This window comes from Lytechinus pictus, chromosome 10 (assembly GCF_037042905.1).
Source record: "Lytechinus pictus isolate F3 Inbred chromosome 10, Lp3.0, whole genome shotgun sequence".
Lineage (NCBI taxonomy): Eukaryota > Metazoa > Echinodermata > Echinoidea > Temnopleuroida > Toxopneustidae > Lytechinus > Lytechinus pictus.
The window spans coordinates 34,098,634-34,126,157 of record NC_087254.1 but is presented as its reverse complement, the minus strand read 5'-3'; the positions used below and the strand labels follow the sequence as shown (position 1 = coordinate 34,126,157).

At 35.5% G+C, this 27,524-nt stretch overlaps 1 protein-coding gene across 1 annotated transcript; it reads right to left on the bottom strand.

Annotated features, from left to right (window-relative positions):
• Positions 1-169: 169 nt before the first annotated feature.
• On the bottom strand, positions 170-25,186 carry LOC129270586 (RNA pseudouridylate synthase domain-containing protein 1-like). Its single transcript, XM_064105916.1, has 5 exons — positions 24,889-25,186; positions 16,493-16,655; positions 15,937-16,088; positions 14,270-14,393; positions 170-331 (listed from the first exon to the last, which is right to left on the bottom strand). Exons 2-5 carry the CDS (start codon positions 16,601-16,603, stop codon positions 194-196), a joined length of 525 nt encoding a protein of 174 aa, XP_063961986.1. The 5' UTR covers positions 16,604-16,655; positions 24,889-25,186; the 3' UTR covers positions 170-193.
• Between the last annotated feature and the right edge of the window lie 2,338 nt (positions 25,187-27,524).

Here is a 27,524-nt window from a genome sequence, read left to right as displayed (position 1 = left end):
GGGTAAGATTTCAATTTTGATTCCCCCAACATGGTCCTATTAAATTCATTGACCCTAAATGACCTATGGCCTTTGGCCTAAAACTCAGGCAAGATGGTCAGTGATACTCAAGTACCCTTATGTCCATGTTTCATTAGGCCTACAAAACTCCTTGTTCTTTCTAAGTTATGATATTTCAAGAACTTAATCTTGGTTAAGATTTCAATATTGATGACTCCACCTCACTTGTCGCCGCCGCCATTGGAAAACAGGCGTATACAGTCTTGTTACAACGTTCAAATTCCATTAATCTATTTCTTTCCTGAACCTTTAGCAAAGCAAACTTCAGTATCTGTAACCGATCAAGGTAATAAAGGGAGATAAAGATAAAGGAAGAAACTGGCTGTATGTCTTGTTATACCTTTGAGGTATTGCTGATTTCAAAGTCAGTCTCTTACCTCAGTTAAAGATACTTCACAAAAAACACAATTTTTAAAGTTAAGATCAACTAAAATTAGACTAAAAATATACATTTACAATTTGCAGAACAACATTCCGTTTCCATGTATTTATTTCTTTCCTGAACCTTCATGTTATCAAAGCTTTTTCAGCATCTGTAACCGATTGAGGTAATAAAGAGAGAGAAAAGGAGATAAAGAAAGGAAGAGAATGGCTACTCCAATAAGTCACATTGCCTAGGAGCTATTGCTGACTTCAAATCAGTCTTTTACCTCAGTTACAGATACTTCACATGAAAACATAATTTTACGATTTAAGATCCACTTCATTCTTAGACTAAAAATATACATAATTTGCAATTCAAACAACATTCCGTTTCCACATACTCATTTTTTCCTGAACCTTCTCAGTAATATCTGTAAGTGATCGAGGTAATAAAGAGAGAGATAGAAGTAAAAGAAAGAGAAAGAAATGAAGAGACTGGCTACTCCAATAAGTCACATTGCATAGGAGCTATTGCTGACTTCAAAGTCAGTCTTTTACCTCAGTTAAAGATACTTCACAAATAAGAAAAACATAATTTTATGAGTTAAAATCCCCTTCACTTGCAGACTAAAATACATTTATATGTTTGGAATTCACAAAACAAAATCATTTCCATGTACTTATTTCTTTCCTGAACCTTCGAGTTAGCAAAGCTTTTCTCAGTATCTGTAACCAATAAAGGTTAATAAAGAGAGAGGAATAGAGAGAAAAAGAGAGAAAGAAAGGAAGAGACTGGCCACTCCAATAAGTCACATTGCATAGGAGCTATTGCTGACTTCAAAGTCAGTCTCTTACCTCAGTTAAAGATTCACAAATATGAAATACATAATTTTATGAGTTAAAATCCACTTCACACTCAGACTAAAAATATGCGTTCAAAACTCACACAACAATATTCCGATTCCATGTACTTATTTCCTGAACCTTTAGATTTAGCAAAGATATTCTCAGCATTCGTAAATGATCAAGGCAATAAAGATATATAGAGAGAAAAAGACAGGGAAGGGGAAAAGAAGTTAAAGAGACTGTACTCCAATAAGTCACATTGCATAGGAGCTCTTGCTGACTTCAAAGTCAGTCTTTAACCTCAGTTAAAGATACTTCATAAAATCCACTTCACTTGCAGACTAAAATACATTTATGTTTGGAATTCAGGAAACAATCCACTTCCATGCAATTGTTTCCTTTCTAAGCTTTGAAGTTAGCAAAGCAAACTTGAGAATCTGTAACCGATTAAAGGTAATAAAGAGAGATAAATAGAAAAGAAACAGAAAGAAATAAAGAAAGAAAAAGGGAGACTGGATTACTCCCATAAAGTCATGTTGCAAAGGAGCTAAATGCTGACATCAAAGTCAGTCTTTTACCTCGGCTAAAGAAACTTCACATATTTGAAATGAATAAATCTACGAGTTAAAACCCTCTCAAGACTAAAGATATATGTTCGCAACTCGCAATACTACATTCCAATTCCAACCTAACTTCAGTATCTGTAACCAATCAAGGTAATAAAGAGAAAGAAATAGAAATAAAGGAGAAAAAGAAAGAAAGGAAGAGACTGGCTACTTCCATAAAGTCAAGTTGCAAAGGAGCTAAATGCTGACTTCTAGTCAGTCTTTTACCTCAGCTAAAGAAACTTAACATAAAAACATGATTTAATGAGTTAAAATCCACTTAACTCTCAGACTAAAATTATATGTTCGTAATTCACGATACTACGTTCCAATTCCATCTACTTATATCTTTCTTGAACCTTTATGTTATAGCAAAGCTATTCTCAGTATCTGTAACCGATTGAGGTAGTAAAGAGAGAGAAATAGAAGTAAAAGAAAGAGAAAGAAAAGAGACTGGCTTCTCAAATAAGTCATGTCACATAGGAGCTATTGCTGACTTCAAAGTCAGTCTATTACCTCAGTTAAAGATACTTCACAAATATGAAATACATTATTTTATGAGTTAAAATCCACTTCTCTTAGAATAAATATATACATAATTTCCAATTCAAAAAATAACATTCCGTTTCCACATACTTATTTATTTCCTGAACCTTCTCAGTATATATTGAGCGAGGTCATAAAAGAGAGAGAAAGAATGGAAGAGACTGGCTACTCCAATAAGTCACATTGCATAGGAGCTATTGCTGACTTCAAGTCTGTCTTTTACCTCATTTAAAGATCTTCACAAATATGAAATACATAATTTTATGAGTTAAAACCCACTTCACTCTCAGACCCAAAATATATGTTCGGAATTCACAAAACAAAATCATTTCCATGTTTATTTCTTTCCTGAACCTTTGACTTAGCAAAGCTTTTCTCAGTATCTGTAACTGAACGAGGTAATAAAGAGTGAGAAAAAGAGAGGGAAGGAGAAAGAAAGGAAGAGACTAGCTACTCCAATAAGTCACATTGCATAGGAGCTAAATGCTGATTTCAAAGTCAGTCTTTTACCTCAGTTAACGACACTTAACAATTTAATTAGTTAAAATCAAATTCACTCTTAGACTAAAAATATGCGTTCAGAATTCACACAACAATATTCCGATTCCATGTACTTCTTTACTGAACCTTTGAGTTAGCAAAGCTTTTCTCAGTATCTGTAACCGATCGAGGTAATTAAAGAAAGAGGAAACAGAGAGAAAAAGAGAGAAATAAATGAAGAGACTGGCTACTCCAATAAGTCACATTGCATAGGAGCTATTGCTGACTTCAAAGTCAGTCTTTTACCTCAGTTAAAGATACTTCACATATGAAATACATGATTTTAAGATTTAAGAGCCACTTCACTCTTTATACTAAAAATATATAATTTGCAATTCACAAAACAAAAAATTATTTCCATGTACATGTACTTATTTCTTTTCTTAACCTTTATGTTTAAAGCTTTGCTCAGTATCTGTAACTGATCGAGGTAATAAAGAAAGAAAAACAGAGAGAGAAAGAAAGGAAGAGACTGGCTACTCCGATGTTGCATAACAGCTATCGCTGACTTCAAAGTCAGTCTTTTACCACAATGAAAAATACTTCACATATGAAAAGCATAATATAATGACTTTTGAGTTAAAATCCACTTCACTTTCAGACAAAAAATATATGTTCATAATTCCCAAAACAAAATTCCATTTCCATGTTCTTATTTCTTTCCTGAATCTTTATATTAGCAAAACTATTCTCAGTATCTGTAACTGATCGAGGTAATAAAGAGAAAAGAGTGAAAGAAAGGAAGAGAATGGCCACTCAAATATGAAAGCCACATTGCATAGGAGAGCTATTGCTGACTTCAAAGTCAGTCTCTTACCTCAGCTAAAGATACTTCACATGAAAACATAATTTTACGAGATCCACTTCATTCTTAGACTAAATATATACATATTCAATTCACAAAACAAAATTCTGTTTCCATGTACATGTACTCATTTCTTTCCTGAAACTTTATGTTCAAAGCTTTTCTCAGTATCTGTAACTGATCGAGGTAATAAAGAGAGAGAAAAAGAAAGGAAGAGACTGGCTACTCCAATAAGTCACATTGCATGGAGCTATTGCTGACTTCAAGTCAGTCTTTTACCTCAATTAAGGATACTTCACATATAAAATACATGATTTTATGAGTTAAAATGCACGTCACTCTTGGAAAAAAAGGTATGTTTCTAATTTATGAAACAATCAACCACCATGCATTTATTTCTTTCCTGAACCTTTGAGTTAGCAAAGCTATTCTCAGCATCTGTAACTGATCGAGGTAATAAAGAGATATAGAGAGAAATAAACAGGGAAGGGGAAAGAAAGGAAGAGACTCTACTCCAATAAGTCAAATAGCATAGGAGCTATTGCTGATTTCAAAGTCAGTCTTTTACCTCAGTTAAAGATACTTCACAAATATGAAATACCTACTTTTAAGAGTTAAAACCCACTTCGTATACATTTGCAATTCACAAAACAAAATTCTGTTTCCATGTACATGTACTTGCATCTTTCCTGAACCTTAATGTTTAAAGCTTTTCTCAGTATCTGTAACTGATCGAGGTAATAAAGAAAGAAAAACAGAGAGAGAAAGAAAGGAAGAGACTGGCTACTCCGATGTTGCATAACAGCTATCGCTGACTTCAAAGTCAGTCTTTTACCACAGTGAAAAATACTTCACATAAGAAAAGCATAATATAATGACTTTTGAGTTAAAATCCACTTCACTCTCAGACAAAAAATATATGTTCATAATTCCCAAAACAAAATTCCATTTCCATGTACTTATTTCTTTCCTGAATCTTTATATTAGCAAAACTATTCTCAGTATCTGTAACTGATTGAGGTAATAAAGAGATATAGAGAGAAAAAAACAGGGAAGGGGAAAGAAAGGAAGAGACTCTACTCCAATAAGTCAAATAGCATAGGAGCTATTGCTGATTTCAAAGTCAGTCTTTTACCTCAGTTAAAGATACTTCACAAATATGAAATACCTACTTTTAAGAGTTAAAACCCACTTCGTATACATTTGCAATTCACAAAACAAAATTCTGTTTCCATGTACATGTACTTGCATCTTTCCTGAACCTTAATGTTTAAAGCTTTTCTCAGTATCTGTAACTGATCGAGGTAATAAAGAAAGAAAAACAGAGAGAGAAGGAAAGGAAGAGACTGGCTACTCCGATGTTGCATAACAGCTATCGCTGACTTCAAAGTCAGTCTTTTACCACAGTGAAAAATACTTCACATAAGAAAAGCATAATATAATGACTTTTGAGTTAAAATCCACTTCACTCTCAGACAAAAAATATATGTTCATAATTCCCAAAACGAAATTCCATTTCCATGTTCTTATTTCTTTCCTGAATCTTTATATTAGCAAAACTATTCTCAGTATCTGTAACTGATCGAGGTAATAAAGAGAAAAGAGTGAAAGAAAGGAAGAGAATGGCCACTCAAATATTAAAGCCACATTGCATAGGAGCTATTGCTGACTTCAAAGTCAGTCTCTTACCTCAGCTAAAGATACTTCACATGAAAACATAATTTTACGAGATCCACTTCATTCTTAGACTAAATATATACATATTCAATTCACAAAACAAAATTCTGTTTCCATGTACATGTACTCATTTCTTTCCTGAAACTTTATGTTCAAAGCTTTTCTCAGTATCTGTAACCGATCGAGGTAATAAAGAGAGAGAAAAAGAAAGGAAGAGACTGGCTACTCCAATTAAAGTCACATTGCATAGGAGCTATTGCTGACTTCAAGTCAGTCTTTTACCTCAGTTAAAGATACTTCACATATGAAATACATGATTTTAAGATTTAAGAGCCAATTCACTCTGTATACTAAAAATATATAATTTGCAATTCACAGAACAAAAATTTATTTCCATGTACATGTACTGATTTCTTTTCTTAACCTTTATGTTTAAAGCTTTGCTCAGTATCTGTAACCGATCGAGGTAATAAAGAGAGAGAAAAAGAAAGGAAGAGACTGGCTACTCCAATTAAAGTCACATTGCATAGGAGCTATTGCTGACTTCAAGTCAGTCTTTTACCTCAGTTAAAGATACTTCACATATGAAATACATGATTTTAAGATTTAAGAGCCACTTCACTCTGGATACTAAAAATATATAATTTGCAATTTACAGAACAAAAATTTATTTCCATGTACATGTACTGATTTCTTTTCTTAACCTTTATGTTTAAAGCTTTGCTCAGTATCTGTAACCGATCGAGGTAATAAAGAAAGAGAAACAGAGAGAAAATGAGAGAAAGAAATGAAGAGACTGGCTACTCCAATAAGTCACATTGCATAGGAGCTATTGCTGACTTCAAAGTCAGTCTTTTACCTCAGTTAAAGATAATTCACATATGAAATACATGATTTTATGAGTTAAAATCAATTTCACTCTTTTAGACTTAAACATATGTTTGTAATTCAAGAAACAATCAACTTCCATGTACTTATTTCTGTCCTAAACCTTTCGGTTAGCAAAGCTATACTCAGTATCTTCAACCGATCACGGTAATAAAGAGAGAGAAAGGGAGAGAATGAAAAGAGACTGGCTACTCCAATAAGTCACATTGCATGGAGCTATTGCTGACTTCAAGTCAGTCTTTTACCTCAATTAAGGATACTTCACATATAAAATACATGATTTTATGAGTTAAAATGCACGTCACTCTTGGAAAAAAAGGTATGTTTCTAATTTATGAAACAATCAACCACCATGCATTTATTTCTTTCCTGAACTTTTAAGTTTGTAGCAAACCTAACTTCTGTATCGGTTACTGATCGAGGTAATAAAAAGAGAGAAAAGAGAGGGAAGGAGAAAGAAAGGAAATGACTGGCTACTCCAATAAGTCACATTGCATAGGAGCTATTGCTGACTTCAAAGTCAGTCTTTTACCTCAGTTAAAGATACTTCACATGAAAACATAATTTCCTGAGTTAAAGTCCCCTTCACTCTAAGACTAAAATATATGTTGGTAATTTAAGAAACAATATTCCATTTCCATGTACTTATTTCTTTCCTGAATCTTTATGTAATAAAAGCTTATATCAGTATCTGTAACCGATCTGGAAAATAAAGAGAGATAAAGAGAGAAAGAAAGAAGAGACTGGCTACTCCAATAAGTCACATTGCATAGGAGCTATTGCTGACTTCAAGTCAGTCTTTTACCTCAGTTAAAGATACTTCACAAATATGAAATACCTACTTTTAAGAGTTAAAACCCACTTCGTATACATTTGCAATTCACAAAACAAAATTCTGTTTCCATGTACATGTACTTGCATCTTTCCTGAACCTTAATGTTTAAAGCTTTTCTCAGTATCTGTAACTGATCGAGGTAATAAAGAAAGAAAAACAGAGAGAGAAAGAAAGGAAGAGACTGGCTACTCCGATGTTGCATAACAGCTATCGCTGACTTCAAAGTCAGTCTTTTACCACAGTGAAAAATACTTCACATATGAAAAGCATAATATAATGACTTTTGAGTTAAAATCCACTTCACTCTCAGACAAAAAATATATGTTCATAATTCCCAAAACAAAATTCCATTTCCATGTACTTATTTCTTTCCTGAATCTTTATATTAGCAAAACTATTCTCAGTATCTGTAACTGATCGAGGTAATAAAGAGAAAAGAGTGAAAGAAAGGAAGAGAATGGCCACTCAAATATTAAAGTCACATTGCATAGGAGCTATTGCTGACTTCAAAGTCAGTCTCTTACCTCAGCTAAAGATACTTCACATGAAAACATAATTTTACGAGATCCACTTCATTCTTAGACTAAATATATACATATTCAATTCACAAAACAAAATTCTGTTTCCATGTACATGTACTCATTTCTTTCCTGAAACTTTATGTTCAAAGCTTTTCTCAGTATCTGTAACCGATCGAGGTAATAAAGAGAGAGAAAAAGAAAGGAAGAGACTGGCTACTCCAATTAAAGTCACATTGCATAGATGCTATTGCTGACTTCAAGTCAGTCTTTTACCTCAGTTAAAGATACTTCACATATGAAATACATGATTTTAAGTTTTAAGAGCCACTTCACTCTGTATACTAAAAATATATAATTTGCAATTCACAGAACAAAAATTTATTTCCATGTACATGTACTGATTTCTTTTCTTAACCTTTATGTTTAAAGCTTTGCTCAGTATCTGTAACCGATCGAGGTAATAAAGAAAGAGAAACAGAGAGAAAATGAGAGAAAGAAATGAAGAGACTGGCTACTCCAATAAGTCACATTGCATAGGAGCTATTGCTGACTTCAAAGTCAGTCTTTTACCTCAGTTAAAGATATTTCACATATGAAATACATGATTTTATGAGTTAAAATCAATTTCACTCTTTTAGACTTAAACATATGTTTGTAATTCAAGAAACAATCAACTTCCATGTACTTATTTCTGTCCTAAACCTTTCGGTTAGCAAAGCTATACTCAGTATCTTCAACCGATCACGGTAATAAAGAGAGAGAAAGGGAGAGAATGAAAAGAGACTGGCTACTCCAATAAGTCACATTGCATGGAGCTATTGCTGACTTCAAGTCAGTCTTTTACCTCAATTAAGGATACTTCACATATAAAATACATGATTTTATGAGTTAAAATGCACGTCACTCTTGGAAAAAAAGGTATGTTTCTAATTTATGAAACAATCAACCACCATGCATTTATTTCTTTCCTGAACTTTTAAGTTTGTAGCAAACCTAACTTCTGTATCGGTTACTGATCGAGGTAATAAAAAGAGAGAAAAGAGAGGGAAGGAGAAAGAAAGGAAATGACTGGCTACTCCAATAAGTCACATTGCATAGGAGCTATTGCTGACTTCAAAGTCAGTCTTTTACCTCAGTTAAAGATACTTCACATATGAAATACATGATTTTAAGATTTAAGAGCCACTTCACTCTGTATACTAAAAATATATAATTTGCAATTCACAGAACAAAAATTTATTTCCATGTACATGTACTGATTTCTTTTCTTAACCTTTATGTTTAAAGCTTTGCTCAGTATCTGTAACCGATCGAGGTAATAAAGAAAGAGAAACAGAGAGAAAATGAGAGAAAGAAATGAAGAGACTGGCTACTCCAATAAGTCACATTGCATAGGAGCTATTACTGACTTCAAAGTCAGTCTTTTACCTCAGTTAAAGATAATTCACATATGAAATACATGATTTTATAGTTAAAATCAATTTCACTCTTTTAGACTTAAACATATGTTTGTAATTCAAGAAACAATCAACTTCCATGTACTTATTTCTGTCCTAAACCTTTCGGTTAGCAAAGCTATACTCAGTATCTTTAACCGATCACGGTAATAAAGAGAGAGAAAAGGAGAGAATGAAAAGAGACTGGCTACTCCAATAAGTCACATTGCATGGAGCTATTGCTGACTTCAAGTCAGTCTTTTACCCCAATTAAGGATACTTCACATATAAAATACATGATTTTATGAGTTAAAATGCACGTCACTCTTGGAAAAAAAGGTATGTTTCTAATTTATGAAACAATCAACCACCATGCATTTATTTCTTTCCTGAACCTTTGAGTTAGCAAAGCTATTCTCAGCATCTGTAACTGATCGAGGTAATAAAGAGATATAGAGAGAAAAAAACAGGGAAGGGGAAAGAAAGGAAGAGACTCTACTCCAATAAGTCAAATAGCATAGGAGCTATTGCTGATTTCAAAGTCAGTCTTTTACCTGAGTTAAAGATACTTCACAAATATGAAATACCTACTTTTAAGAGTTAAAACCCACTTTGTATACATTTGCAATTCACAAAACAAAATTCTGTTTCCATGTACATGTACTTGCATCTTTCCTGAACCTTAATGTTTAAAGCTTTTCTCAGTATCTGTAACTGATCGAGGTAATAAAGAAAGAAAAACAGAGAGAGAAAGAAAGGAAGAGACTGGCTACTCCGATGTTGCATAACAGCTATCGCTGACTTCAAAGTCAGTCTTTTACCACAGTGAAAAATACTTCACATAAGAAAAGCATAATATAATGACTTTTGAGTTAAAATCCACTTCACTCTCAGACAAAAAATATATGTTCATAATTCCCAAAACAAAATTCCATTTCCATGTACTTATTTCTTTCCTGAATCTTTATATTAGCAAAACTATTCTCAGTATCTGTAACTGATCGAGGTAATAAAGAGAAAAGAGTGAAAGAAAGGAAGAGAATGGCCACTCAAATATTAAAGTCACATTGCATAGGAGCTATTGCTGACTTCAAAGTCAGTCTCTTACCTCAGCTAAAGATACTTCACATGAAAACATAATTTTACGAGATCCACTTCATTCTTAGACCAAATATATACATATTCAATTCACAAAACAAAATTCTGTTTCCATGTACATGTACTCATTTCTTTCCTGAAACTTTATGTTCAAAGCTTTTCTCAGTATCTGTAACCGATCGAGGTAATAAAGAGAGAGAAAAAGAAAGGAAGAGACTGGCTACTCCAATTAAAGTCACATTGCATAGGAGCTATTGCTGACTTCAAGTCAGTCTTTTACCTCAGTTAAAGATACTTCACATATGAAATACATGATTTTAAGATTTAAGAGCCACTTCACTCTGTATACTAAAAATATATAATTTGCAATTCACAGAACAAAAATTTACTTCCATGTACATGTACTGATTTCTTTTCTTAACCTTTATGTTTAAAGCTTTGCTCAGTATCTGTAACCGATCGAGGTAATAAAGAAAGAGAAACAGAGAGAAAATGAGAGAAAGAAATGAAGAGACTGGCTACTCCAATAAGTCACATTGCATAGGAGCTATTGCTGACTTCAAAGTCAGTCTTTTACCTCAGTTAAAGATAATTCACATATGAAATACATGATTTTATAGTTAAAATCAATTTCACTCTTTTAGACTTAAACATATGTTTGTAATTCAAGAAACAATCAACTTCCATGTACTTATTTCTGTCCTAAACCTTTCGGTTAGCAAAGCTATACTCAGTATCTTTAACCGATCACGGTAATAAAGAGAGAGAAAAGGAGAGAATGAAAAGAGACTGGCTACTCCAATAAGTCACATTGCATGGAGCTATTGCTGACTTCAAGTCAGTCTTTTACCTCAATTAAGGATACTTCACATATAAAATACATGATTTTATGAGTTAAAATGCACGTCACTCTTGGAAAAAAAGGTATGTTTCTAATTTATGAAACAATCAACCACCATGCATTTATTTCTTTCCTGAACCTTTGAGTTAGCAAAGCTATTCTCAGCATCTGTAACTGATCGAGGTAATAAAGAGATATAGAGAGAAAAAAACAGGAAAGGGGAAAGAAAGGAAGAGACTCTACTCCAATAAGTCAAATAGCATAGGAGCTATTGCTGATTTCAAAGTCAGTCTTTTACCTCAGTTAAAGATACTTCACAAAATCCACTTCACTCTCAGACTAAACTACATTTATATGTTCGGAATTCAGGAAACAATCCACTTTCATGCAATTGTTTCTTTTCTGAGCCTTGAAGTTAGCAAAGCAAGCTTGAGAATCTGTTAGCGATTAAGGGAAATAAAGAGAGAGAAATAGAAAGAGAGAAAAGAAGAGACTGGCTACTCCCATAAAGTCGTGTTGCAAAGGAGCTAAATGCTGACATCAAAGTCAGTCTTTTACCTCGGCTAAAGAAACTTCACATAAAAAACATATTTTAATCAATTGAAATCCACTTCACTCTCAGACTCAAAATATACATTCGTAATTCACAATACTACATTCCCATTCCATCTACTTAATTCTTTCCTGAACCTTCATGTTAGCAAAGCAAGTCTCAGTATCTGTAACTGATCGAGGTAATAAAGAGAGGGAGGGAGAAAGAAAGGAAGAGACTGGCTACTCCAATGTTGCACAGGAGCTATTGCTGACTTCAAGTCATTCTTTTACCTCAGTTAAAGAGACTTCACATGAACACCCATATAACTGAAAGAAAAATTAACTTTAAATTCAATTACCCTTATGTCCAAGTTTCATGAACGACATCCACTTTCAAATTTATGAAGGCATTTCAACAAATAATCCAATATGGTCAAATTTCCTTGACTATGAGTGACTATTGACTTTCATCATGTGACATGACAGGTTGAAACTCAGGCAAGGTGATCAATGATACTTGATTACGGTTATGTCCAAGTTTCATAAACTCGATCCATATACTTTCAAAGTTATGATGATATTTCAATATAAACGTAACCTTGGTCAAAATTTTGATGTTTATCCCCCAAACATGGTCTCAGTTCATTGACCCTGAATGACATTTGACCTTGGAAATCTGACCTGAACAGTGATACTTGGTTACCCGTATGTCAAAGTTTCATGAAATTAGGTCCATATACTTTCTAAGTTATGGTGATATTTAAAAAACTATTGACCTTGGTCAAGATATCAGTGTTGACGATGCTGCCGCCGCTGTCTGAAAAGCGGCACCTATAGACTTGTCAGTGATACTTGATTACCCCTATATCCACATTTTATAAACGGTATCTATAAACTTTGAAAGTTATGACAGCAATCTAATAATTACCTCCAAAATGGCCAAGGTTCAATGACCTTTGACTTTGGTCATGTGACCTGAAACTCGCATGAGATGTTCAGTGATACTTGATTGCTCTTATGTCCAAGTTTTATGACCTAGATCCATACACTTTCAGAGTTATGATGGTAATTCAACAGATACCCCCAACGTGGCCAAAGTTCAGTGACCTTGGACATGTGACCTGATATTCGCACAGGATGTTCAGTCATACTTGATTACTCTTATGTCCAAGTTGTATGAACTAGACCAATAAAATTTCAAAGTTATGATGGTAATTCAACAAATACCCCCAACTTGGTCAAAGTTTTTTTACCTTAAAGCTAAGTGAAAGTAGTTGCAGTAAAACATTGATTTATTGAGAAAATCTGTAAAACTAAGGTTAATTATTACTATATCATCGTGGATCTAGATCTGGTACAGTTACATAAACTGAACTTTGTGAAATCATAAAATATAAGCTGAAAAGAGATCACACTGAAGATCGCCAACACAGACAGGCACACGTGAGACAGTGTATATTATTATTGCTGGAATAAAGACCCAACGGAAGTGCGCGAATCCACGCTTATTTTTCAGCAATTAACAATTTCTTCCAGAATCCTTTGGCACCTATTTTTTATTCATACAAACAGACACTTGGGTGGTCATTATGTTGGATTCTGTAAAAAGTCATTTGAGATCGTTACCACAACTGGCATTTATCTTTAAATGACCTTTGACCTTGATCATGTGACCTGAAACTCACACAGGATGTTCAGTGATACTTGATTACTCTTATGTCCAAGTTTCTTCATGAATCAGATCCATAAACTTTCAAAGTTGTGATGGTAATTCAACAGATGCCCCCAACTTGGCCAAAGTTCATTGACCCTAAATGACCTTTGAAATTAGTCATATGACTTGAAACTCCGGCAGGATGTTCAGTAATACTTGATTAACCTTATGTCTAAGTTTCATGGACTAGGTCCATATTTTTTCTAAGTTATGTCATTTCAAAAACTTAACCTTTGGTTAAGATTTGGTGTTGACGCCGCCGTCGGAAAAGCAGCGCCTATAATCTCACTCTGCTATGCAGTTGAGACAAAAACTTAGCCTTCGGTTAAAATTTGGTGTTCACGCCGCGCCGCCGTAGGAAAAGCAGCGCCTATAGTCTCACTCTGCTTCGCAGGTGAGACAATAAAACCAATTCAACTCACCTGGGTTGAATTCAGTGCCATGTACATGAATTTCATGTTACAGGATTAGGAGTCAAAGTTAATTCAAACCCATGACCCCCTGATCATAATACTTTTCAATAGAGACAGCATTCCCCCGCATCTATGACATGCACTTACAAACTGTTATGTGATTTTTTATGTGATTTTTTTTAACCGCATCCCCAGGCGTTGTAAATGACTTCAAAGTAAAAAGTCAGCCCAACCACCCCCCCCCCCCCGCTATTTTAGGGTTAAAGCAATTAGAAGTGTCCAGATAATATGATTAAATTTTAAAATTCACACAAGAAATATAAATGTGCATCATTAAAAAATGAATTAGATAACATTACGTCGCCTTCCCGCACAAAGGCCGTTAGCGCGTATTGTTCACTGCACGATAACGGCCCTTCCAGGGGAAGGCGACGTGCAGTGCACGCTAACGGCCTTTGTGCAGGAAGGCGACGTTAACGGCCTTTGTGCGGGAAGGTGACGATTACTTTCAAAATTTCCACTTAGTTCTACTGTAAATCTTTCTTACTAGTGCAAGATATTCCTTAGTGACTCTCCGGTCCTTGAAATACTTCATAGCGATGGCTGCAGCATTCTTATTGAGTGCAATACACAGAGCTCCACTAGTAGAATAGTCAAGTCTGTGTATGAATCTGAACGAATGTAAATAACCTCCATCAATAAACAATATTTCAAATACAGATCATATTAGTTATTCCAAAGACTATCATCTGCAATTTTTCTTTCAAGATTCTGATGGTGTCTTACTGGTCAGTTTCCCAATTTTTGATAGATGCATGATTGAACACACTAAAAAACATGGATTTTCTTTTTCCCAATAAATTAAGTCACTATATAAATCAAAGTTTTTAAAAAAATTGTTTCCGAACCATAATTGATGAAGTAGGTAATAGAATTAGCATGTTACCACTCCCCTGTTCCAAATTGCTGATATACATGTCTACAATATATCCTCTCCTCAATGTCTATCTGCAAAGGAGCCCACAATATCATGCACTATTTTTCACTGTAGTGGACATTATGCAAGCTCAACTGAGCAAATCAAATAATACATTACTAGCGTGCACAGCTACAACAAAAATATTAAATGGTGACCACTGTTCAAGGGAGACATCAAAAACACCAATGAACCACTCAACCATGACAAGAAAATGAAAGAATAAAGAAATAAACCATGCAAATTCCACTCCCAAATAATTTCATTGAACTAGGATTATAATCTGGATGTCAATATTGTGTGAAACAAAATTGAATATATCACATTATTACCTATACAAGGCATTTTAGCAGATAAATAAAAGTCATATTTTGCTCGCTACTTTCAATCAGAGACCAACAAGGTAAACATTTGCCATGTTGCCCTTCCCGGGCTTTGCCTCAGATGTTTTGTACAGGATTCCTATGGGGCTTTGCCCATAGGAATCCTGTACAAAACATCTGAGGGCAATATTGGCCATATTTCTGCTAATGCGCAGTAGGAGCCGTATTTTTATCGCTAATTTCAGTATTTGAAAAATCTGGCTGGAACCAATTTATGAAACAACACAACGTAGATTTCTACGCATTAAGTGTATGTGCGCGCCATGCATGATGCGCTACTGCAAGGTAACAATTTACGTCACAATCGCTTATTAAGGGTTACTTCGCTAAGTTCGTGAATAACCTGAAATCAGAAGTAGTGATAAGCAAACAGGCTTATAAATTGTTCCAAACAATAGCTTGAATTACACATTATACAGTCTTCGGTAAAAATAATATTGACTTGCTTTTCTTTCGGTAAACATCAAATATGTTGCCCTTAAAAGAACCACATTGCCCTTAAAAGAACCATATTGCCCTCTTCTAAAGACTCTGGCCAATATGATTCTGTTGCGACGACATATTTGATGTTCACCTCAAGACCAGTCAATATTATGTAAATATTAAAAGCTCTCTGTAAAACTTATTTTACGGTATTGATCAATAACTTCTCATGGCTGGGACCAAAAGCATTTTGGGCAAAAGAGAGATACATGAACCCTCACCTTGTCAACAGGCCTTCACGTATAGTTTTAGGAAAACAAACAGCAAAGGAAAATACTTTCTAATTCTTTCCATTTTCATTTACTTGAAAGTTAAAATTCCAAGTCAAGCAAAGATCCTGAGAGGTCTTTAATATAACTTTCTTATTTTTACCTGAAACTATGAGGCAGACTTTCATCTACCAGCTCTGGATGAAGACGAGCGAGTTGGGTAGCTACTGTGATCGCATCCTTGGGGTCATTACTGTTTATCTTCACATCATAATGCTTGTCCACTACAACAAAGTTCTTACTTTTATACAGAATCTACAAAGAAGACATAAGAACAAAATTATTCTGACAAAATATGTAGTTCACAGACATTCCTTTTTTTGAGTAACGAACCTTTGCTTATTAGGAGATAAAAATAATACATAGAATTTGTAAGGTGCACTTTTCATCTTAATAAGATGAAAAAGGTGCTTCAGAGCAAATTAGAGAAAGGAAAGAAAAAAAATAAACATTACAAGTTTGAACTTTACCAATCAATTACATTCATGGTTGTCTTGTCAAAAGCACCATTATACATATATGTCTTCGGGTTGCCCTTGAAAGTGGTTGTTAACATTTCAGTCTCTGATAATTACAACTTCAATCATTATGGTGTTGATTTCATTAAAATTTTAAGACATTCCCTTTTTTTTTTAATCAACTAGATGAGATACACATACCTTGATATCTTCTATGCCGGCAGGAGAATTCATTCCAATAATTACGCGCCAAAAGTACGAGTACTTCCAGCGGAGAAAAACTTGCACTCTGTTCAGCAATGAGTTGACCATTCAGGCAAGCAAGCTCAATAGTTCACCAAGTATATAATCATTTTCCTCGAACCTGTAGATGGGTTCAAGAAGGATATAAAATAAGGAGCACAAGATAAACTTGAAAGGCCTGATATTCAAATCATTATAACTTATGTGTTTAAAAAACTAATTTGGCAGGTAGTTCCTAGATTTATAAGAAAAAAAATCATGTCAAACTTCACTTTCATTGTAAGACCAAGAATACACCTTCAATTTTAGTTTGATTAGATTTCCTTAAGAAAGGATGATTAAATATTATATCAAAATTATATCAACATCGTTTTTATATTGTTTGTCGCTTGCTAACACTCGCCTATATTACACCATCGAATGCTATCCTACCAGAACCAAATTACGAATTACAAATATATACCACCATAATTTAGAGAGTTACATCCATTTAATCAGGACAATTCGCCATTGTATCTGAAAAATGAACACATCTTATTTTCATAAAATCGTGGAATTTCTAGCTTTATTAGTAGAAAAAATTTAAGGGGATAATCTAAGCAACATACCAATCATTGATTAACAAAACTGCAGGACTGGAAAACATATTATTTTGCTTGAATCTACTTGTGTATGAGGTTATGCTATCTCTGTTTTATAGTAAGCCTTTCATCTGACTTTTGTCTGCATGTATATGTTCTAGTAACATTTAATTCCTCAGGTTTTTAAAATGTTATATATTCGATGACTGATTAACCAGTGACAAATGTAATGTACTATCGATAAATTCAATATGTACATAGATTTGACAGTCAAACGGGCACTGAAAATGTGCTAGAAATTAAGAAATCGGTGGTTGAATTCCTAGTTTCGTGTATTCTTTTATAAGAGTTTAGGATGATACCTTTCAGATGAAAACTAAAAATCAAACCATGGAAATATAGTCAAATATCAACTCCGCCTTCAGTCTTGCAAAAGAACATGCTTACTCTCTCCCTTCAACTATCTCACGCAAAGTCACTCGAAGAAGAAATATGGTAAAAAAGAATGGTCACATACCATGAGTCAATAATACCCATACAGGTCAGCAAACCCGCAGATATTAACATACTCAGATCCAGCTGAGGATAAACTCAATACAAGATTGGAGATCGAGTGTGCTCACTCCTGTCACACCCCTATCTTCTACAAATTAGTCAAGAAGCGCAAGTCAAGTAATGCATCCACTAAAAAATTTGCCAACTTTAAAATATGATCACTGATGGTTCACAGGAGAGCAGGTTATCCAAGGGTGGCAGAGATACTTCTCCATGCTATCTGCCTGCTCACTCAATTTTGCTCACTCAATTTGCCTAATAATATAATAGAAACTCCTATAGGAGACCTCCTGCATCATGCATTCTCCAACATTTTCTTGTCAGCCCACTAGTTCCTGCCACTCTGAGAAAAAGGTCCTCCTAACACTTCTCCCAAATACAGCCAGGTTCCACCTCCACTCCTCATCAAGTACTTGAACTGTAACCCAATACTAAGAAACATCTCAAAATCTATCAATATTTCACATGAGCTACAATTCAGGTTCCGAGCAGGAAAGTAAAGTGCTCTTACTTCTCTCACTCTTCAACTTTCAAACTCAACTTGGTAGCCAACTAGCCGGACTATTAATTATCTTGCCCTTCTTGAAGCAATAAAGCATTCAACTCAGTCTCTCATGGAAGCCTCTTCGGTAAAACTTAAAAGACACAGAAATCCCCACCTCAGTTCAAACTTCTCTGAATGCCCTCTTCCAAGGTGCCTCAAGCCTTGTCACCTGGAAAGGCTCTGTCAGCTCCCCCATTCCCTTAAACAAAGGAGTTATACAAGGATGAATTACTGTCTCCCACACTATACAATGTGTCAGTTGATGGCCTCATCAAGGCTCTCTAGGCCATGGGGCTTGGCTGAACCTTTCAGAATCGCTATTCAGGCATAATAATAGTTGCTAATGATGTGGCCCATCTTTCTAATTCCCCAACAGAACTCCAACACATGCTGAATGTCACTGAAGAATATGCCACTCTCTGGGAATACTCTGGATTAAGCCTGAGTCATATCGATTATTTTGAAAACCGGTGTTCGACAGCTTTAATTCGATCGAACATCGATGCATCGAAATTTGAAGGCGGGGAAAATCAAGTCTTTTTTTGGCTACGGCCGGCTGTCGATGCATGCGCTATGCATGCACTACGTGCACTGACGGTCTGCGCTGGCCGGGTGAGCGTTGCAAAAGCAAATGACAGAGCAAAGTTCGTTTGTATTTTCCATGATCACAAAACCCAAAAAAGGCCGGGGAGCAATGCAGAATTCTTCCCAAAATATCTTCAACAATGATATTTGCAGATGATAAGATATAAGTTTAAAATGAAACAATATTAAAGACATGAATCACGCAGAGTCGATCCGAATGATTTTCGGTCAACTAGCATTCGCAGTCCAGACTCGCACACACCAACCCCGTACACTCACTCTCCCGAAACGACAGGCGTGCTTGCCAGCGCCATCTAACAAGTGCAAACAGCGGGGAGAGCGTTGTAACTTGCCTGAGATTGTGTAGTTGGCGGGGTAGTTAGATCCAAAATTAGCTCCAAATAAATTGATGGGAATAAATACGTAATTTTCTCTGGATGGTCATTTGAATTGGTATTCAATGCTGATATAACGATTGTGAGGAAAGATTGTGGAATATGAGTTCTGGCGATGTTCGAGATTTAATCCTGATAATGATAATCCATTTTTTTTAGACACAAGAGCAAGTTTGTGATCGAAATAAATACGAATTCTTGGATCGAGCTCTAAATTCATATAAATTATTATTGGATGTTAAATAACTACGATTTAATAAGATTTTATGGCCATACTAAAAGAATTGACGATGTCAGCAAAATATGTTATGTTCATATGGAAGAATTAATAGTATTATACTGGCATTATTTTTATTTTTTATTCCATCTCTGGACGTCTCCGAGCTCCGGCTCCGAGAAAAGAAGCACAATGCGCATGCGCGTTCGATGACGTCTGACATATTTTCCATTCATGAAATCAGAGCCCAAAGTTGGGCACAAACAAGCTTCATATTGATGGGAAAAAAATCAAACGTAATTTTTCTCTGTTTTGTCATGTAAAATATTATTATATGGTGATATTGTGATATCTTCAAAAGAGTTTCTACATGTTGACAATGTTCGATAATCAATCCTAACGTGATAATTATTTTTTTAGACAAGTGCACTCACTCAAGTCGATCGTCATGTGATGTCCGCCATTGAAAATTTAAACGAAATACAAACGTTTCACATCAAGCTCTAAGTTCATATTAATGATTATCATATGCAAATTATTGTGAAATATTACGATTAAATCATGTTCTATGGTCATGATATTAATATTGTTCATGAAAAGCAAGATATACTTTACGTTGATCGCATCAATTTTCCGGCCATTTCCTGATATGATTGACAGTAGGGTACTGCGCATGCACGATGAATGGCGACTTCCATTCATAAATTCATCGTGCATAAATTATCTCGGCACGAGCAGACGAGCCGGGCAGACGAGTAAGACTCGAACTATGATCGAAATAAACTTCAAATTAATGGTGAATAGGCATCATAATTACACAATCGGTTTCATTTTGGGGGCAATATAAATGAAGTAAGTAGTAGTCAAGTTGGATATTACTGTTTATTTTGATGTCTGATTGTGTGAACCAAATGAATTCGGCCGGCCGACGTATTTTTTTTTTTTTTTTCGATGCACCGATTTTGCAAAATCTGCACCGGCGTTCGATGACATCGATCGAACATCGATTTTAAAATCGATTCGACTCAGGCTTACTCTGGATAACAACCCTTCTAGTGCCATTCTTATCTTCAAGTTAAAGCACAGTGCCCACCCTTCCTGCCGGTCCTTCATTGATAGAGATGTAATCGAAGAGGTCTCTCATCATCCCCACCTTGGCATCAGCAAATCAACCATCTCTATGACCACAACTAACACATGCTTTACAATAGGATGCAATTTACCCTATTTGCTCTTGTTGGTAGGAACATTAGCAAGGCAGCAACAGTTGTTTCTCCTTCTCATCCTAGCCAAGCTATCAATAAACTTCAATTTTTTTAATTTGGGAATTTAACACACTCAATAATTTGACAGGAAAAAACATATTTTGGTATGAATCCAACTTTTCATCCCCAAAATTATTATATTTGTCAGATACATGTATGATCTACTATACTAAACCCATGTACATGTACCCACGTAGAGTCCAGGGGCCTGTTGCATGACGAGATGAGCGATACGTAGGAACGTCCTAGGACCATTCTTCCGAGATAGGAAGATTGGCGACAAATCAGCGCTTTCCGTTTCACGAAGGCAATTTTGTCTTTCAAGTCCGCGACATCGTTTGATACCGATAGTATCGGAAAAATATTTAGTCTTCATCGTCACCTGAACCTTTTATTTCTGAATGACGACTTTTCATAAAATCATATATTTCAATAAAAGGGGATCAAATAATGTTTTATTTATTACTGATTGTAGAATTGATGTATGGAGCGTACTTTATGAGGTAAAAAGAGAACAAACTTTCAAGATTCACAAACATAACTGGATAAAATCGAAATTTTAATTATTTCCCTTATTTAGAACACGGTGTCCTTTTAGAGACACCTTTCATTGATATTTCAACGAAAGAGACCCTTGTCCGACATAAAAATTGATTTAACTAAGTAATTTCGAAATTTTATTAGTTCAATATACTCTTTTTTATAGAATACATATATATAATGATGATTTTGGAAATTATGCGTTAATATGTTATCTGTTGAGGTAAAAATAGGGTTTGAATGGAGTAAACAAAATCAACAGTGTCTGATTGTATGAGACTAAAAAGGAAAATATGAGAGGCTGCCTGTGAAAAATCTAATTTATTTATTTTATTTGTCAGACATAACGCAAGAAATACAAATGTGAATGTTTAGAGTATAAACATACCTCAGTTGCATGATGAGTAACCGAAGACAAGGAAAATATGAAAATTGCTGCAAACATGTCCATCAAGTGGATAAAGTAGTGCTTTGCAATAACAATTAAAACATATAGAAAAAGGTGCAATCCGCAATGGAAAAAATACTATTTACAGAAATAATGCTAAATATTACAATGATCGTAAACGTTGGTCATTTTTAAAGTTGATCACTTAATTTATGGAAGCTTATATAAGAATATAAGGTTTAAGGATATAAAAAATATATTTGTTCAACATTTCAAAAATTCAAAGTTGAGGAGTAGAGACTACATTATTGCTTTAACATTTTAGTAGGGGCCGAAATGGGCCTACCCTACGATTTAAAATGCGCCTCTTCGTATGGACTCATTTCCATAATAATAATACTAGCTTATCTTCATTTGTAATGATTGTGATGGATTCATAAGCTATATGCCTAATCTGTATCTTAAATTCAATTAGCTATTTTGTTACTGCAGATTTTTGTTTTGTTTCACTGTTTTAGTACATCTCAAGTTAGCCCAAATCCGACAATTAATTTTCATTGATTAAAATTAATCTCAGCAAAAAGAATAATTATAATGAAAATGAAATAAAAATAAATGAATGATTTACCATGTTTAACATTTTAGTTTTGTATCGTGTTTTTTTTTTTGCTGAACGTTATAAACACGTTTTTTACCTTACATAATTTCTTTTAAAGAAATTTGTTTTCATGTTGTTTAATTATCTATAATGAGAAAGCATGAGGGGTCAGAGAGATAGTGCCGCCCATTTCGATATTTAAAAAAAAAATAATGGAAATGGTGTGGGGATAGGACGGACCATAAAAGAAAACATATTAAAAAAAATATTTGGGCCTATATACATTATCCCCGGACATAAAGCCCGGAGAAGTTAAAATGACATCTGTTTTTGGTCGTCTTGCCGTGCAAAAAGACGACCTGAAATTGATGACAACTAGCCCCCATATAAAAGATAGCTTGGCACCATCCCAGATAAAATGCATCAGTGTGCAACCCCAAAAAATGTTTAAAGGTGATATGTCAGTGTGGCTTGCCGTAAACGCATTTTCTCTCAATGCCGACGGTGGCGGGCGGTGTGCAAAGAAGATCATGCCTACGTAGGACATGTCTGGAGGTGTCTTTCCAAGGACCGTTCTTCGTATCGCCCAAATCGGCTTTGTGAAACAGTTGAGCGATATCTCGTTCTTACGTAGAATGGTTCTACGAAAGACCCTTTCATGCAACAGGCCCCATGTTGAAATGAAATGATGGGACTGTTTTCACATAAAGTTAAGCCATACTACATTGGGGTTAAAATATGGTATAGTAAAAAAAGTGTGGCTCGCCAATGTAAAGTAATAGGAAATTCCTGTTAGTTAATAGCGAATAAAGACTCTTTATTGGCTAATTGCACGTTCCATCCAATAGCCCCAAATCATCAAAGAATGAAAGATCTTCATAATAAGCTCTGTAGAAAACTCTAATACCGTGTGATAATTACCACCCTCGAAAGCCACTGTGTTAGACTCGATACTAGACTTCTCGCCTGATTTTTAACAATTTCTCTTAACTGTAACACCTGAAGTGTTAACATCGTAAGAAATGACAAAAAGAAAAGAAATGAGGAATGAAAGAAAGAAATAAAGAATGAAGGGAAGAAAAAAAGAAAGGAAAAAATGAAGGAAAAGTAAAGGAAGAAAGAAAGAAAGCAATTAAACAAAATAAAACTATGAAAGAATAACAAGAGGGAAAGACAAAAGCTGAAGCAAGAAAGGATTGTATTATAAGGCAAGGCTCCACATTAACTTTTTTTGGTGGTGGCCCGTTCGGGCCACCAAAACCTTCAAATAATTTTTTTTGGTGGCCCAATATTAAAGTTTGGTGGCCCGAAAAATATAAAGAAAAACATTAAAAATGAATAAATGGGTATAAATGGTTTAACCACTGTCAAAAAAAATGAAAGAAAATAATAACGGCAAAAAAAAAGGTGTGAGAAAATTCCTTCCCTATATTTGCCATAATGTTGGAAAAATTTACATTTCATATTAATGAAATGCCTTCCCAAAGACAGTATTTACTTTCTCAAGAGTTGTTTAAGAAGTCATTTATAAACAAGAAAGAAAGTAACTGTCTGTTTATTTTTGGCTAGAAAAGACCAGAAAAGACCCAGCTTCGAAAGAAACCAGGTAACAACATTCCTACATACAAATGCACACGTGGGACTGTGATGTACTCACCTATGTGTTTTCATTTAGAAATCGGTCTTTTTGAGTCAAAAGAGAGGTCATGATTCCTCTTTTTAATGCTTGCAAATAATCAGGATATACCAGATTTTAGCAAAAAGGTCTGTAGAAGGGCATTTCATTGGTGTAAAATGTGACTTTGACTTGGATTTTCACAGTTCTGTGGAAGATTTCTTAGCAGCAACATTTCGTATTGCAGCTCCGAGTCTGAATAGGCTGCTAATGCACAGCTGCTTCAAGCATGCAAAGCTCATGCCAGCCGGCCGGCACGGCCGGCACGGCCGGCTGGATAAAAGCTACTTAATGCTATAGCGGTAGGCCAACTTTGTGTGTGTGTTTGTGTGTAGATCAACAAAAAGGGCGCATGATGAACTGGCTTGCAATTTGAACTGTAGAAAGTTGATAAATGCGTGCAAAATGGGGAGAAAAATTGCGCTATTCTGAAAATTATTGGTTGCCCGATTCGGGCCACCAAAACTTAATATTTTTCAGTAATGGTTGCCCGAGGTGAATTTCTGGTGGCCCCGGGCCACCGGGCCACCGCTAATGTCGAGCCTTGTATAAGGGAAAAAAAGATGAAAGAAAAAATGGGAGATGAAAGGCAAGAAAGGAAAGTAAAAGTGAAAAAGTCTGAACTCAGACTGAAGTTCAGAGGATAATCTCGGTTTATAAACACTTCCAACACTGACAGCTTACAATCCTCCAGCCAGCAACGAGACCAGCCATGGTCGATCAACAGTGCAATGCAGTGACTCATTCTTCAATTCAGACTTCAGTCTTCACATCTTGAAGTTTTCAATTTCATTTTCACTCTCAGTCTCACTCTCATCAACTTTATTTTTTTGTTCTGCTTTGATGTAACCTACAATTGATCTTTGATCGACCACAGGCACAGCTGTGGCCAGGCAAATGCTCATTTTATTAACGTCACTCGGATCGTTAAAAAATGCTTTTATTTTTTATTAACAGAACTTTAATTTAAACCTAAGGGCTAAGGCTAAGCATAAGTTAGACTCTACTTACGAATATATCAACGTGTGGGACCAGATCAAATGACACAGTCTCTTACTCTTATTATGCAGCTTCTTTTGGTAATTCTTCGACCACAAAGTCTATAAAAAATCAGCAACTATTCTTGTTCGATGGGATCTTGTGATTCTTGTCGTAGGTAGTGGACCTCAACGCTTTCTTCTGTCCGTTGTATTTTAAGAATTTAGGGCCATCACCACCAGATCTAACTTGCGACTTATGTACCGGTACGGTACTAGGCCTTTTTAGCTGCGCATACCATCGATCGCGCATGGCCTGGCCTAGTCTGCAGGCACAGACCCTGATTGAAACTTTGATCAACAAGTGTGCCTCGACGCAAAGACTAGCATATACAAAACTTGCTGTTCCAATACTGAGCGAGAGAGCCTTAAGTACACAAGGCATGAGTAGGCTGCACACTCAGACCCTTAACTTGAGTGAAGGATTTGCCCAGCAGACTAAAGCCACGCAATTTAAGCCACGGCCACGTGCGTGAATTGAACGAGAGACAAATCCCGCTAGGGCTTTTGAAACTTTGGCATACCGGGTACTGTACGCGCGAAAAGTTTGAAAGTTTTATTGAAACTCATGAGTCAAGACCTCTGGGGTATCAGAGCAGGCGCGGGGACCTTGCGCCCCCCCCCCCCCCCAAAAAAAAATAATAATAATAAATAAATGAATAAATTAAATCAATCAATCAATAAATAATTAAATAAATAATAATGAGAGAGAATTAGGGGAAAAAATGAAGTGAAAATGAAAGAGAAGAAAGGAAAGAAAAGGAAATGGAGAGAGAAGAAAGGAAAGAAAAGGAAATGGAGAGAGAAGAAAGACAAAAAAGAAAGGAGAGGGGAAAAGGAAGGGGGAAGAAAAAAAAAGAAGTAAAAGAAGGGAACGAGACGGGATAAGGAAGGGAAGGGGAAAGGGAAAAAGAGAGAGAGTGGAAAGAAAGGAAGGAAAGAGAAAAGAGAATTCAAAGGAAAAGAGCGATCAATTACAGGAAAAAGGTTGAGCTAGAGAAAAAATTGGGAGAGGGGAAAGCAAGAAGGGTAGTGGGAGAAAATAAATGAGGACGGAGAGGTACGGGGAGGGAGAGAGAAAGAAAAGAAATGCGGGAAGGGAGAAAAAATGAGCCAAAGGAAACTATATAAGAGCGGAGAAAAGGAAGGGGTAGGAGAGAGAAAAGAGAATGGAAAGGAGAGGGGAAAGAGATAGGAGAAGGGAAAGAAGGGGGAAGGAAGGTGACAAAGAGAGAGAAAACCGAGGAGACCGAAAAGAGGAAAACAAAGGGAATGGAACAAAAACAAAAAAAGAGAAGAAAATAAAGGAATTGCCGGGACTCCCGGGAGCACTAGCGTACCTACGGGGGGGGGGGCAGTCTGCCCCCTCCTGACGAGCCACAACCCATGCAAAGGACGTATTAGCCATATAACGTAACATATCTCAACAATCAAATAATGCGAGCGCGAAGCACAAGCTGAAAATTTTTGACATTTCTACCTTAGGAATGGAAATTCTAAACACTTTATGTAATCATGAACAGGATGGGTACAGAACTAAACAATTGTTGCGAGCGAGAAAATTCGAGATTTAGACCTAAAATGGGACACTCTCATTGGCGGCGGAAGCCAAAGATTTTAGGGGGGACCAAAAAAAATTTTTGACAAGCAAAAAAAAAAATATAAAAGTTATCAACATAAATTTTAGGGGGGCATCGTCCCCCACACCTAAAATTTAAGGGGGGACACGTTCCCCCCCCCCCCACTTCCGCCGCCTATGGACACAGGGATGGACACTCTATTCATGTTTTGTAAATCATGAAAAGGATGAGTAATTGGGGATCTTCCTACATTAATATACGAGCACAAAGCCCAAGCAGAAAATTTTTGATATTCTGATCTGAAACTGGATGTTAAATATGTTCTTTTTTTGCTCCGCCAATAGGCCCCCCCTGGATCTGCATAAAAATGCTTAGAATGTCAAGTTTTCGCGTTTGCATCAACATAGTGAGTTAATATCTAGCTCAAAAGGTTACAAAAAAGTGCTTATCAAAATTTTCAGCTCCCGCTTCGAGCTGGCATAAATGTGAAGGTATATCATGTTTGAGCTCACGCTTCACGCTCGCATCATTTTTTTTCTTTTTAGTTTGATACATACCCAGTTTATAGGATACAAAAAGTGCTTAGGCTGTCTAGTTTTAAGGTCAGCACATCTACATTTTCAGCACACGCTCGCTTAAGTGTTCAGGTAGATGCCCATGATCCCTATCATGGTTCAAAAAAGTGCTTAGAATATCCAGCTTCACGTTGGAAAATTAAACATTTAGTGCTTGAGCTTTGCGCTCGCATCAATTGTTTAGTTGGATACTTTCCAGTTCAAATATTACAAAAAGTGCTTAGAATGTCCCGTTTTCAGCTCGGAATATAAAAAAATTGGCGGAGGGGGCCTGGCTGAATTAAATGAGACCCTTTTTAATGTTTCTATTTTTCTGGATACATATGAATAGCAGACCATGTGGAGAGTGACACCTCCTCTCATCTCACCCCACCCACCCAACCCCATAGGTGAGGAATGTAAATTTGCAGTGTAGATTAATTATCGCAGATGCACAATCTGGAAAGTTTGCTGAA